This window comes from Sander vitreus, chromosome 2 (genome assembly GCF_031162955.1).
Source record: "Sander vitreus isolate 19-12246 chromosome 2, sanVit1, whole genome shotgun sequence".
Classification (NCBI taxonomy): domain Eukaryota; kingdom Metazoa; phylum Chordata; class Actinopteri; order Perciformes; family Percidae; genus Sander; species Sander vitreus.
Window position 1 is genome coordinate 17728252 of NC_135856.1, and position 13203 is coordinate 17741454.

The 13203-nt window shown below is 40.2% G+C and overlaps 1 protein-coding gene across 1 annotated transcript in view; it reads left to right on the forward strand.

Annotated features, from left to right (window-relative positions):
- The window catches only part of grin2bb (glutamate receptor, ionotropic, N-methyl D-aspartate 2B, genome duplicate b), a 117500-nt gene that overhangs the window by 2903 nt on the left and 101394 nt on the right, over positions 1 to 13203 (forward strand). The window contains exon 2 of the mRNA XM_078281514.1: positions 5755 to 6490. Coding sequence (XP_078137640.1) covers positions 6482 to 6490 — 9 coding nt within the window. The 5' untranslated portion in view covers positions 5755 to 6481. The remainder of the gene's footprint in view (positions 1 to 5754; positions 6491 to 13203) is intronic.

Here is a 13203-nt window from a genome sequence, read left to right on the forward strand (position 1 = left end):
GCCATTAGTTCTTAGACAACCCTCCCAACAAACACACACACACACACACACACACACACACACACACACACACACACACACACACACACACACAATCCTAAAACCTTGGATACGCTCTTTATTATCATCAAAATAATTTCCAGAATGGAATCCTTGTGCTTCTGCATGTTTTCAATTTCCCCTTCCCTCGCTTCAATTGGTTTTAATCAAGAACTGGCCATTTTTCATTCCTGAAGCTCTTCCCCCCTCCGCTTGTCTTCATACTCATCCTCTGTCAGGCAAGAGAGACCGCTTGGCATTAGTTGGATGTTGAACAGTGGATTAAGTGGGTAATGCCGTGCGGTAGATTTGAGGTGTAATAGACGGTGTGCAGGTTGTTAGATAGAGACAGACTGATAGACAGATTAAAAATAGATAGGACTTAATATCCCATCTCATCACTACCTTTCTCTTTCCCTCTGTCACATTTCCCTTCTTTACGTTGTGTTTGATGCTTTGTCTCTACTTTTCACTGCCACACCTTTTTGGGAGCCCTGTTTTAAAGCATTACCACTGCTAGACTGTAAGTTTTTAACCTATGTATCCACGGACATCTACCTGTGCACTCAACCTTAAGGTGAAAAATTACGCCCAGTAGCGTAGGCCCATACCAGCCACGTTAGTCTCCTTTTTCCCCCTTTCTTATGGACTGATTAAGGGGCTTAATACATACCTCTTTCTTGATTGTTCTGAGAGTGGGATGTCGTCATGAAGGAATATGAAGGACCACTCGTTTTGCTCTGTCTTTGCTTTTGTGTCTCAACTCTGCTCCTCTGTAAAACATCTCCACTACAGTCTATAAATTATGTGTTACAGAAAAGAGTTAATTAGGTGAGTAGTGAATTAATATAGCATTCACTTCTTCTTCGCAACTGAGTGTATGCACATGCATGAACAGTAGGTGTGTGCACTGAATGTGTGCGTGTCTGTGCAAGACTACAGCTAATCGAGCGTGCATGTTTTTGTGCATGACACTGATGGAAACGTATTCTGCATGAACTTTAATCAGCAGGTTCACTGTGAAGGGTATTATTATATTTTCCACCACATTTGCTTGTACTGCTAAACCCTTCTTCACCCTGCTGTGACTAATAGGATGTTTATCAGACCATGCCTTTTGATCTTTATCCATAGATGTACTGGTAGATCTAAGAATTTGACGCATTCTCATCACTTCTCTCAGCGGGGATTTTGAGCAACAGAGATTTCTTACTCGAGGACCATTTCTAATTCACGGCAGAAACCAGCTCAAGATACTCTGTTCATTTGGTCAAATCTCTCCCCATCAGCTTACATCAGTTGACTCACTCAATGACTCCAGTGCAGTGTGCAGGTGCATGCATTTACATGCATCCATTTTAGCCCTCTTCTCCTCCTTATTGTGCATTTCAGTTGGTTGAGGTTTGTTAACCGGTGCTTTGTTGATGCCCTCCTCCTCTTCCTCCTCCTTCTCCATTACATTTCTTCTTGTTTTCTGCTTGATGGATCTGCAACATATCAATCAATCAATCAATCAATCATTTATTTATATAACGCTTTACAGCAACCAGCAGGTATCCAAAGTGCTTTACATCAAGGACCAAGAATAAAACAACGTAACATACAATAAAAAGAATAAAACATAGAATACAGTAAAATCAGAAAAAGTTACATAAAAGCAGGAGGAAGAAAGGGAAAATGTCACACCGCTACTATGTATTAAAAGCCATTCTAAATAAATATATAATATTTAGAATGGCTTAATGATAAATATCTCTAAACATGACTAGATCTCTGGAAATGAACCACAGATCTAATGTGACTTATTCACCAGTGTTACTGGATCAGGCTCTTCAGCATGACCTTAATGAGTACACTGTCATTGTCGGTGACATACTGGGCTCATGTATGGCTCAGAGCGCATTATATATTGGATAGGTGATCCAATGCTGTGTTAGCTTTTCTGCAACCAGATGTCTTATTATGGTAATTAACTAGCAACGAAATAGCAAATTACTGATGGCATAATTATCCTAAAGATGATTCGACAAACAAGAGCAAACTCTTAATTGTTTACACATAAAAAAGCAAATCATCATCATCACATTCCCCAAACTGAATTATGAAAAGTATCTTGTGCCTGCACTAAAAGCCTTGTAAATAAGGTGATTCCTGCCAGTCAGGAACTGATGTTAACAACACAAAATACTCAAGAGTCATTAGACATTTAGCTGTCACATAGTATAGTAAAAATAATAAAACATAAGGGTCTTATGGCGGGTTCCTCTTAAATATTTTTCATTAACAGAGTAAAAGAGTTAGCCTGGCTCCGCCCTCCTACGTACTTTCGCTCAGTTTTCATTTTCCTTCAGTACACCGTCTGGGTTTGCGGTATATTCTTGGGTTTTCTCCGGCCAAATATTTGGTGGTCCAATCAGCGAAAAGAGTGAGTGGCTGAGAACAATGACGTTGAGGTTGTGCGCTAGTTTGAGTTGTAAGCGGAGAAAGATGCGAGCGAAGCCATTCGGTCTGTTGTGGCAACGCTGCCGAATATCCAGAAGTTCAAGCCCGAGCAAGAACAATCTTTGCTGAGTTTTGTTGGTGGCCATGATGTTGTGGCCCTCCTCCCCACGGGGTTCGGGAAAAGTTAGATTTTCCAGCTCGCTCCGTTAGTGGTGAAGGAGTTGGCTAAGGCGAACGCTAGCGATGCTAAGCCGACGTCACGACCAAACGTTAGCGATTGGTTATGGCAGACCCAGAGTGGCTCTGGGCAGATCCAATAGTTTTAAACTTCAACAGAGTACCCGCCTTCAAGGAAGTTAACACTTCTCAATGGAGAGTGGCCAGACTCTCTGTACAAATGAAATGTACGAGAGTCTGGTAGGACCAGGCTGTAAAAGAGTGGGCCCCTGTTCTAAAAGTTTCAAGTTGATTTTAACTAAACGTCTTTAAGCAAAACAGTACAAATGATTTAGGGCGTCTTTCGAAACAGTGGTGTGATGTTGCCTCACTGTGAGCACACAGTAGTTTAAAATATCAAGGCTTTAAAGGGCATGCTCACCTCTCTCACTGGGTTTCAGGCTAATGAAGGAGTTATGTTCAAAAGACTTTAGATCTTTAGAGATACCAAGCACATCAAGAACGCACGTGTTAGTTGATTTCATCAAAACACTGGTGTCCATAAAGCAAATGAAACGTACTGAAACCGCAAAATGTATTTTGACACATTTTGGCGTTTTGATGAAGTACGAAAGTAACATACACATTAAAGCCTTTGCTTCAGTAAAAATGTCTTTCTGGAATAACTCACACCAAATAACATTCCACATTTTGAGAAGCTGTTGATTCATAACCTAGCGTGGGAACTAAACAAACACACAAACCATATTCAGTTGTGTTCTGCAAAGGTTTATTTTAGGAAATACTGTATTATTCTGCATCAGAGTCAAGCTATCAGTGTCATTTTAATAGTACAGTGTGTGTACCAGAGTCGATTTTTGTAAATAAAATTTCTTGAATGAATAATTCATTATACTGCCAGGCAGGATTAAAATCCTTCACATGCAGATATACTCGACTAGACAATTTTCCTTAGGCTAAATTGTGTATACCTACATATCCGACTTCCTTAAAATACACGGATAAACACACGTTTCCAGATACCGACAGATCCCTGTGAGCATATACACGGTAAAAAAGACAACTCCCTTGATCTGTTAAAGGCGATGAAATGATGAAACATTAGACAGAACAGACATTACTGTCGCTGCAACTACCAATCATTTTCACTCTTCATTAATCTCTCGATTATCCTCTCGATTAATTAATCGTTTGGTCCATAACAGATGAGAAAAGAACAGTATCTGTCACAGTATCTAAGGTGACGTCTTAAGATGTTTTCTTTTGTCCGACCAAAAGTCCAAAACCTGAAAACTGAACTGACTATTGTAGAAGATTAAGGCACATTAGACAGAGCGTGTTTCAGCAGCCTGGGGCGTGAAGCCCCAGGCTGCTGAAACAGAGTGAAGCATTTTGCTCGCTGCTTTTACGTTGTTGAGCGCCTCACATTTTTGAGTTGAAAAACCTTCGACTCATAGCGGGAAAGCGCCCAACGTCATTTAATTTCATACAGCAAAATAACTGTTGGTTGAGGACAGCCGATTTGGAGGTTGCTTAGCAAGAATAACAATAAAACTGATCGGGGCCTAAGAACACCAGCAAATATCCACCTTTTGAGACGATGGAACCAGAGAGTTATGAAGAAAAAAATATTAAAGCCTTCGTTGGATGCAAAAAAACGGCAGAATTTGAAGTAGAGTGAGACCTTTTTCCCTGCAGGCCTCCCCCTCCCCTTTTTGTTCGCATGGGCAATGCATGCGCAGAACAGCCAATAGGATCGCTCGCTCTCTCTGAAGTGACCTGTGATTGGCCAAAGTCCCCTGTGATGGCTAGATTTTCCGAACCTTGAAAACAGAGCCAAGAGGAGATGCAGAAGTCTAGTTTTCTCTCAGATCACTTGAATTACAATATGCTGAAAGATTAATAATGGAATTTTTGCCCGACGATGCAAAAAAAAGTGCCTACCACAGCTTTAAATAATACATTATCAAAATATTTCTTTAATAATTGATTGATTACCATAATTTCAGCTCTATTAGGGATATTACAGTGCCAGACCAGGAAGTCTTGAAATGTTTAATAACATAGCAAATAAAGAGTTGCCTATTTCTACTCCCCACCTCTGTTAAATTATGAAATCTATTGATATTTTAGTAGCATTAAACCTAAAGAGAATCATCACAAATGCTACAATTTCTTTTACCGTGGAGTTGTATTTTCATATTGGGTTAAAGCAGGGGATTATTTCCCTTTTTTAATCAAGGGAACTGAAACTTTCTGTGGGGCACACTGAAGATGACTGTCCCAGATGAACCACCTAATATTCACCTACCATCAATAAAGACACAAATATTGATTAAACATCTGGCATATCAAACCTTGTGAGATGGGAAAAAGTCATGGGAAAATTTGTCCCAGTAATGCATTATATGAGCTCATACCAGTGCAAGAGAGGGCCATATTTTAAAATCTGTGAGAATAAATAAAAAGTCTGAAATAATTACAGACAAACAGGAGTAGGTGCTCTGGATAAAATCTATCACAGTGTATGTGATTTTATATCCTGGTATTGGTATATATATTTATCTTAATACAGTAAATTATCTGGGAAATGAAATTGAGAAACAGTTTAATGATAAAATAACCAGACAAGAATGTCCATTTTGGGCAAATTAAGTATCAACAAATCAAGGTACTTTATCACACTGATGCAGCAATCATAAAAAAAGCCAATTAAGCCAAAGCCAGTTCTTCTCATTAAATTGCCTTGATATAAACAGATATATTAAAGGATTATCTTGATATGACCAATATGGCAAACTATCACTTTGAGTCAGGACTCGTAGAAGTACTGGATTAAAGCAAGAATAAAACAGAAGCGCTGTCAGCATCTTCCACGAAGAAAATAGCACAGTAATATTGCTAGGCAACAGCGTTCAACACATTGAGATTGCAGTGAAAGGGGGCATGTAGACACAGCGGCTTCACTGAGTTAAGCCTTGACCTCAGAGGCAATTGACTTGTGTACACAGTGGCATTCAGCCTTCACCAACAACACATCCATCCACAGCTGTTCTCTGCCATCTGACTCTGTCCTTCTCTTCTTGTCCCCTTCAGACTGAGAACAAGGAGAGCACAGAGCGGGCTGGACAACTGATCATCATGACTGGCTAAAGCAAAGCCAAGGCAAGAAAGCCAAAGAAGAAGAAGAAGGAAGGGAGGGAAGAAGAAGAGGAGTACGTACACACCCACTGCTGCTCATCTCCTCATCTCCGCGGCAACTGCGTTCACATGCTTGTAGACTTTTGGGGGGAGACCTTGGCGAGCTGCATCACCAGCGTTGGAGGAAAAGGAAAAAGAGACGAATGAAAGAGCGCCCCTTCACCCCTCTATTATACCATCTATTATCTTTTAGTTTAGTTAATTTAATTCATAAGCAGGCTGCCATTTTGAGTTGATGGTCAACTTTTAAAGTCTTCTAAGATCTGAGTCAAAAGCATATTTCAACCAGGTTAGATCAGCAGATTGATCTTTTTGGGCCTTTTTATATGTAAAAATCCTTGTTTCTAAAGAATTAAGTGTCCTTTGTACATATCATTACACTTTAAAAACGGTCCTCTTCCCTCCTGCCACTTCTTCACACTGACAACGCCCCAGCATCGCCCACCTCCGCCCTGGGTCAACCCAACACTCACCTCTCGCCCTGCAAGACCCCACCTCAGTCTTCTCTGCGTGACTTCATCTGTCTACCATCCCTTCATCCGAGGCTATGAGAGGAGGAGTCGAATCCCAGATCACTCCATCATGCCAGTTCTGAAGAGTAGAGAGGAGATCCGGGCTGGCAATGTTAAAGGTAGGCCAGTGATTCCAGTAATTGGATCTGCATGTCCACACACACACACACACACACACACACACACACACACACACACACACACACACACACACACACACACACACACACACACACACACACACACACACACACACACACACACACACTTGCTGTTTATTTGCTGAGGTGAATTTCAGCTGAACTTTTTGCTTCAAACTTCTTGTATTGAAAATGGTCCTAACTTGGGCTATTATTTTCATTATTGATGATATAGGCTTTTTTTTGATTGATTGCCAAGAGTCCAAGGTGACATTTTCAAATTCAGTCCCGCCAGAAAAACGCGATTATGCAATCTCATAATTCAATGCATAATCAGTCAAAGTCTGCATATTTATGCGGGGGCCGCATTTTTTGAAATACGCCGCACTTTCGCCGCATAAATTGCCGATTTCTGCGCAAAATATGCGGGGCTTGCATGATTTCATAATCCCTGCATTTTCGTTGCAAAAAAAGTCACATATATCTTAGTAGAAAGTTGAAAAATGTTGTGTTTACTTCACAGAGCAGCCATTTTCCCCTGTTGCCATGGGAACATTATGAAGTGACGTAATTATGCGACGTGAACATCATCGAAAAGCTACAAACCCCCCGATGAAGCCATGATGAAACCGCAGTTTTTGCAAGTTCACGCAATTTCATCGCATAAAATTGCATAAATATCCCGCATATTCCATCGCATTTTTTAAGAAAACGTGCCGCATAATCAAGGATTTTTGCCCGCAACAATCACAAAAAACTCAATTTTTCTGGAGGACTGCAAATTGCTTGTTGGAGAATTAGTGGCATTTTCGCTTGATAATAGATTATCAAAATTGCCTAATATTTTTCTGACAATTAACTAATTGATTAAACTACTAATCATTTCAGCTGTAGTCCTGTGTCCTAGAATCTAAAATATTCAAAATATCAACAGTTTTTTTTCCTGTATTGTCCTTTAATTCGACCCTTATGTAACTGCAGAAATTGTCCTCGCTCGTGATAGTTACAGATCATGAAAAACATCAGAGGAGGTGGAATAAATTGGTCCAAACACATCTACAGATGTTTCAAGTTAGAGATTAGATCATACAGTATTTTGTGATTTGTAATGAATGACATACTTGGTGCTTCTTGAGATAATAGCCTCAAGGTTCTGCCTTATGGTTTGTTTTGGTCAAATTACAAAAAAAAATAGGCTGTACAATTGTGTCACAGTGATCCTGCAGCTCATTTCATAATCATATATTCATTTTTTTCCAAAGTTGGTAAAAATTCATCAGTTAATAGTTTGACAAATAAAGCCCAATATGTTCACAAATCTTTGTGTTTAAATGTATGTGTAAAAGCTTATGGCAACTCTTGATTTTGAGCAAGACAAACCGAGGACAGGGAGGAGAAGGATGAAGAAGAACATCCGTAGTCCAAAAGAAGAAAGGACAAATTGTCTTTTTTTTTTTTTTTAGTCAAACATCCTTTTTATTTTTTTACAGTGCTGTGTGAGGGAGCCCAGTGTTGAGATAACGGATAACGAGGCACTAGCTTCAATAAGCCCATCAAAACGACGCGTTGCGCTGCTTCACGAGTGAAAGCAGGTCCAGACAATAGTAACTGTATAAAGCAGGAGAATGGGGAAGCTGGAGCCAATGTTATTGCTGAGCTTGTGCTCCTTTCAGCAGCAACTCGGGAGTTTGACTGATAAAAGGCACATTTAAAACTTGGAGGGGCATGTATAGAGATAATGGCCTAGACGTAGATGTCTACGAGGAAATGTGACAACAAGTACAAGAGACGAGATGAGGTAAAATCAGCTCAAAAGGAGAGTTTACACATGACATTCAAGTGCACAGAATGAACTTTTAGACCAGTTTACAGTCTGTGTGTGTGTGTGTGTAAACATTTTTGCAACAGAAAATGCTCAAAGTACAACGTTCTGTCAGTGTCCGTCTGCTGCCTATGGAGCACGTCCAGGATTTGTCTCTTGGTGGCATTGTAGATTAAATTCTTGGCTGGATTGTTTTTAGCTTTGGGTGACACAAGTTAATGCTCACAAATCTAAACTGAGCTTCTCCACATTTGCATTCACCCACTCATAGGATCTGATGTAACTATCTAATTATGATGCGCCTCTTTGTTGAAGCGTGACTTAGAGGAGGTGTGTGACAGCTGGTTATGGCCCTCCTTCACAACAGCTTCAACACTGAGCAGACCTACTGTATTCTACTCTTTACTCACATATGCTGCACAGACCATCCATTCTACAGCTCCCAAATTTCTCACCACAATATTTCATTTTTTTAATCTAAACTTCACCCTCCGTCTCGACAGTTGTGTATTGGCTGACACTGCAGGCTTGAAATGGCTGCTTGTGATCTGTGTTTCTAGGGCAGATTTTCCATCAAAAAAAAAAGGTGGGGGGGAATCATGACAGAGTGAGCAAGGGGTTAAGGCGTGGCAGACAGCAAAAGAGACAGACATGCAAAGACCCAGACGCAGGCGGTAAATCCAGAGGAAGCTTCACTGACAGTGGATGAAGGAGAAAGCTTTGTAGATAGATGTAGCTCTGGGTGCGTAAGCAACAAGGCCTAGGAGGGGTGTGTTGTTGCAGCGTAGTGATGCTGCATGTTTTTGGAAAGTGGGTTGGGTAGAGGGGATTACTGGATCTGAGCATTGGCTCTCTTGTCAGGCAGGCAGCATGGTCCCTGTTTGGATCGGTGGACCGTGAACGGAGTGGCGGCAGTGAGGTGCCATGAATATATGGGTGTCGAGCTGTTGACGCTGGGACTCAGACAGCCGGCTGACTCAGTTTTGGATGCAAGCCTCATGTGACCAGCTTTACAAATGTTGATTGAGCCGTTGAAGGATTACAGGTGCTGAGCAGCCTGGTGTTTATTGTTTACTCAGAGCCAGGGAGAGAGGGAGAGAAGTTTAAAGCAGTTACACAACGCCTCAGAAAAGCCTCTATCATCCATGAGTTTTCAATTCTTTTTCAAGAAATGATCCATGCAACACAATCTTAAAAAAAATAAGAATATAATATGAACTGAGGTGTCAGTTTTTGTAGCTAAAACGAATGTAATCTAAAGGCTGAAACATGCTTCTCTGGACTACACGTAGGCGAAGGGCACATGGCTTTTTTTTATACTTGTAGGTCCAATTTTTGTAATGTTTTTATTTTTTATTTCTCTGTTGCGAACCTGCCTCTTGACAGGAGTTGGATCAGCCAGTCAGCTTGCTTGACGTGCGGTTGTGTGCAACTATAGCCAGTGGGTCACACTGACACATGGATAATTCATTTCTGTGAGCGCCCCCTGCTAGAGTACAAGAAACAGCCTGTTGCACTTACACTGTACATTGTGAATTTTGAATTCAAACAGACAGTTACACTTAATGTTAATTAAACTAGAAACTGAGTATAGATGCCATCCCATTTTTGTTAGAGACATAATCTTAAGATGCCTCTTCTACCTCTCCTTTTCTATACCTAGTCATGTGTGACTGTGAGAGAAGGAGGAAGAGCTAAGAATAGAGAAAAGGGGGCCCAATGCTGTGATGCCGCCTCTACCCACGTTGCTCAGCTTCTTGTTGTGCCGTTCTGTAACTGAAGACAGCAGGCATTCAACCAGTTTTCGTTGATATCTGTTTGTGCAGGCTTTGCTTAAACTGAACACATCACAAACTGTAGCTATTGCTATATAAGTCATTTTATTTTACAGTGATGCAGAAATGGAGCTAAAGATCTGTCTTGCACCCTGTATATGTTCACTCTTAACATGATCAAAATGTCTTGGTTGGCACATGCAAAAATGTAATCAGAAACTGTCACTTTTTCATGTCATGCCAAAGGGAGGCTTTTTGAAGCTCTTCCACTGACAGACAGGGAAGAGAGACATAGTTTTTTTTCCTTTCATATAATATTTCAGACGGATGGTAGAGACCGATAGAACAAAAGACAAGATCTACTGGATGAGAAAAGGGTCGAGGTGTGGAGATGAGAGGAACTGATGGAGGGTTTGATAGCTGAACGAGACTGAATAATAATATTTGATGATCCTGTTCTCAAAAGGCGCACAAGAAATAGACATCAGGACTCAAAAGAAATCATGTCATGCAGATGGCTTTGCTTAGAGGGGATGATACGATGATAATCATGTTTTCAAATAGGGAGAGAGACATGATGAAAGAATGTTGAGAACAAAAATATTTAATTGAATCAGAAGGAGAAATTGGTCTGTGTGATGCTACTTATCAACAGTAGGTTTACTTTAAGGAGGAGGAAATCTTGACAGGTTCAGATCTTGTAATTCATTGGTGTAAACAGCCATACACCAATACTAATACCTGTTGGAAGTAAGGGTAAAAGTATTTTTTATTTCCATCTTTTGTAAGAAAGCCATTAGAAATTAGAATAATAATAGAATTCTAAAATCAGAAGGTGTCTTGTTGATATGTTTCCCCAGGGCAACATGGTCACCGGGAGAGTCCGGTACAGCCCGACTCTGCACGGTAAAACTGAGATCCAATTAGCTTCACAACAGAGTGTTTAGCTCCAGTCAAAACAATGCAGCTTAGTTGGCTTATCAGCTTATCATCTTAAAGTTGACTGCTGGAAGTAAAGACGTTTTGGCGCTGGTGATTTTCCTTTGGTGCTGGCTAAAACTTCTTTGAGGGTGCCAATAAATTCTCAATGCAGGACAAACCCTGTCTTTTGGTTTTGGACTACTGGTCGAACAAAAGCAAATATTTGAAGATGTCACATCGGGCTTTAAGGTATTAATATGTAGGAGGGAGGTATGGCTTACTGTTTGGAAACACACAGCGTTCAAAGTTGGCCCTTCCTCCCCGGCTGAACGAGTCAGAGAGAGAAAGAGAGTGAATAAAGAGAGGGAGCGCCGAACGTAGCAGGGAATCAGAGGAACAAAACATAATTTTCTGATTGTTTCATACCGCATTTCGTGCGAATGCAGAGCTTCATCTTGTCTGTGTGTCAGTATCAAAAGCCGAGGGGTGTGACAAAGCAGCAGTACCTGGGAATGAGAACGGGCTGCATAACCTGCACGCTGTTATTGGCCCTGGGTAACATAAGTTAAGTTAGCTTTGTCCCCAAAGAATATCAAGACTTTTTAACGAACAAATGATACGCCATGTGTACTGTCAGCCACAGCATGAAGTAGCGCTCTGAACGGGATGTGAGACGATCGCTGAGGCAAGTTCAGAGGGGCAGTTTAACTTACTTATTGCAGCTTGTGTATTAGAGCCATCCTGTGGTGTTCAGAGGACAAGGCACTGAAAGACTACACTCAGTTTTGGAAATATAATATACAGATTTTCTTATTCATTTAATGTAGCGCACTACTTTAGAATGGTAAACGGTTTCACCGGAACTCATTAGTAAGTGTCCTATATCATTTTTACATAGACGGCTTGCAGCCAATCAGAATTGAGTTTTCATGGTATAAAAAGAGAATAATTATCAGTCTAGATTGACACTGTCATTAATAAACTATGTCTTATTATAAGTAGCAAGTCGAGGATGTAATCAGATGTACATCTGAGATTATCAGCAATGAATCTTAATTTTTTTTTTTTTTAAACATCTAAAAGCTCTTTTAGATAGAGAGGCAGTTGATAACGTACAAGTAGATCCACTTAGATTTAAATGAAAATCGTAGCATAATTCACTGCTTATGTAATCTTGTAAGGTCGTGATGATAATGAATGAGATGGTCAGTGATATCAGCTAGGCCTAATATTCTGAGACACTTGATGAAGAGTGGAGAACCAGGGCCAGCTGTGTAGAGACGTTGGTCCAGTCCAGATGAACAACTCTTTGCATGCTCAGTTGAATGTGTTTTATTGAGTTTGTCTTATAGACATGAGCAATGGCACAGCATATCTATTTAAATTAAATAAGTAATAAATAACACAATTTGTATATACAATTTTTTTTGTTTACATACACACACACACACACACACACACACACACACACACAATTTTTCAACCTTGCAATTACAGAAATCAGCAATGGTCACATGTGCACGGCCAATAAGAGCATAACTATTTGCTATTTTTGTTCAAATATATCAAGCTGTGCACAAAACCGTAAAGTTGGTTAAATGGAATATAAATAGAAAGGTGGGGTAATTATTAATAATTAATGTTCAGCCAGTCACATTACTTTGTAACAGCTATGTGGATTACAAAAGATGCTTGTATGCTTGGCTCACCCAATGGAGAGGAGAGTGCAAACCAGGTTCTCTGAGTAGGTAAATAATGTAGTTATCAGGCAGATTTAAAGTTAAAAGATGTGAACATACAGCGCCACAAATATGCAGCTAAAGCCAGGTTATGTTGGTCACATGTTTTACATAATGATACATAGTTTGTGTGTTGTTGTTGTTGATGTTGCACAAATACTGGTAAAAATAATTTATTAACTCAGTGCAGGCTTCTCTGGAATCTGTGCAATGTAGAACAAAATAAAAAAAGGATGCCTGGTGGGGGACAATAGAGGTATTGAGCCAGTGTTAGGCCTCAGGAAATTAAGAGGAATTATAAAACAGACAAAGTAGATAGTCTGTCATTTATTACAACTAGTCTCATGAGTCCAAGGCGCCACAGGCGTGCTATCAAAACCCCAAGAGAGCTGTAGCTGTTGAATGCTCAGATTTTGCCACCAGTGAAGTAGTAAA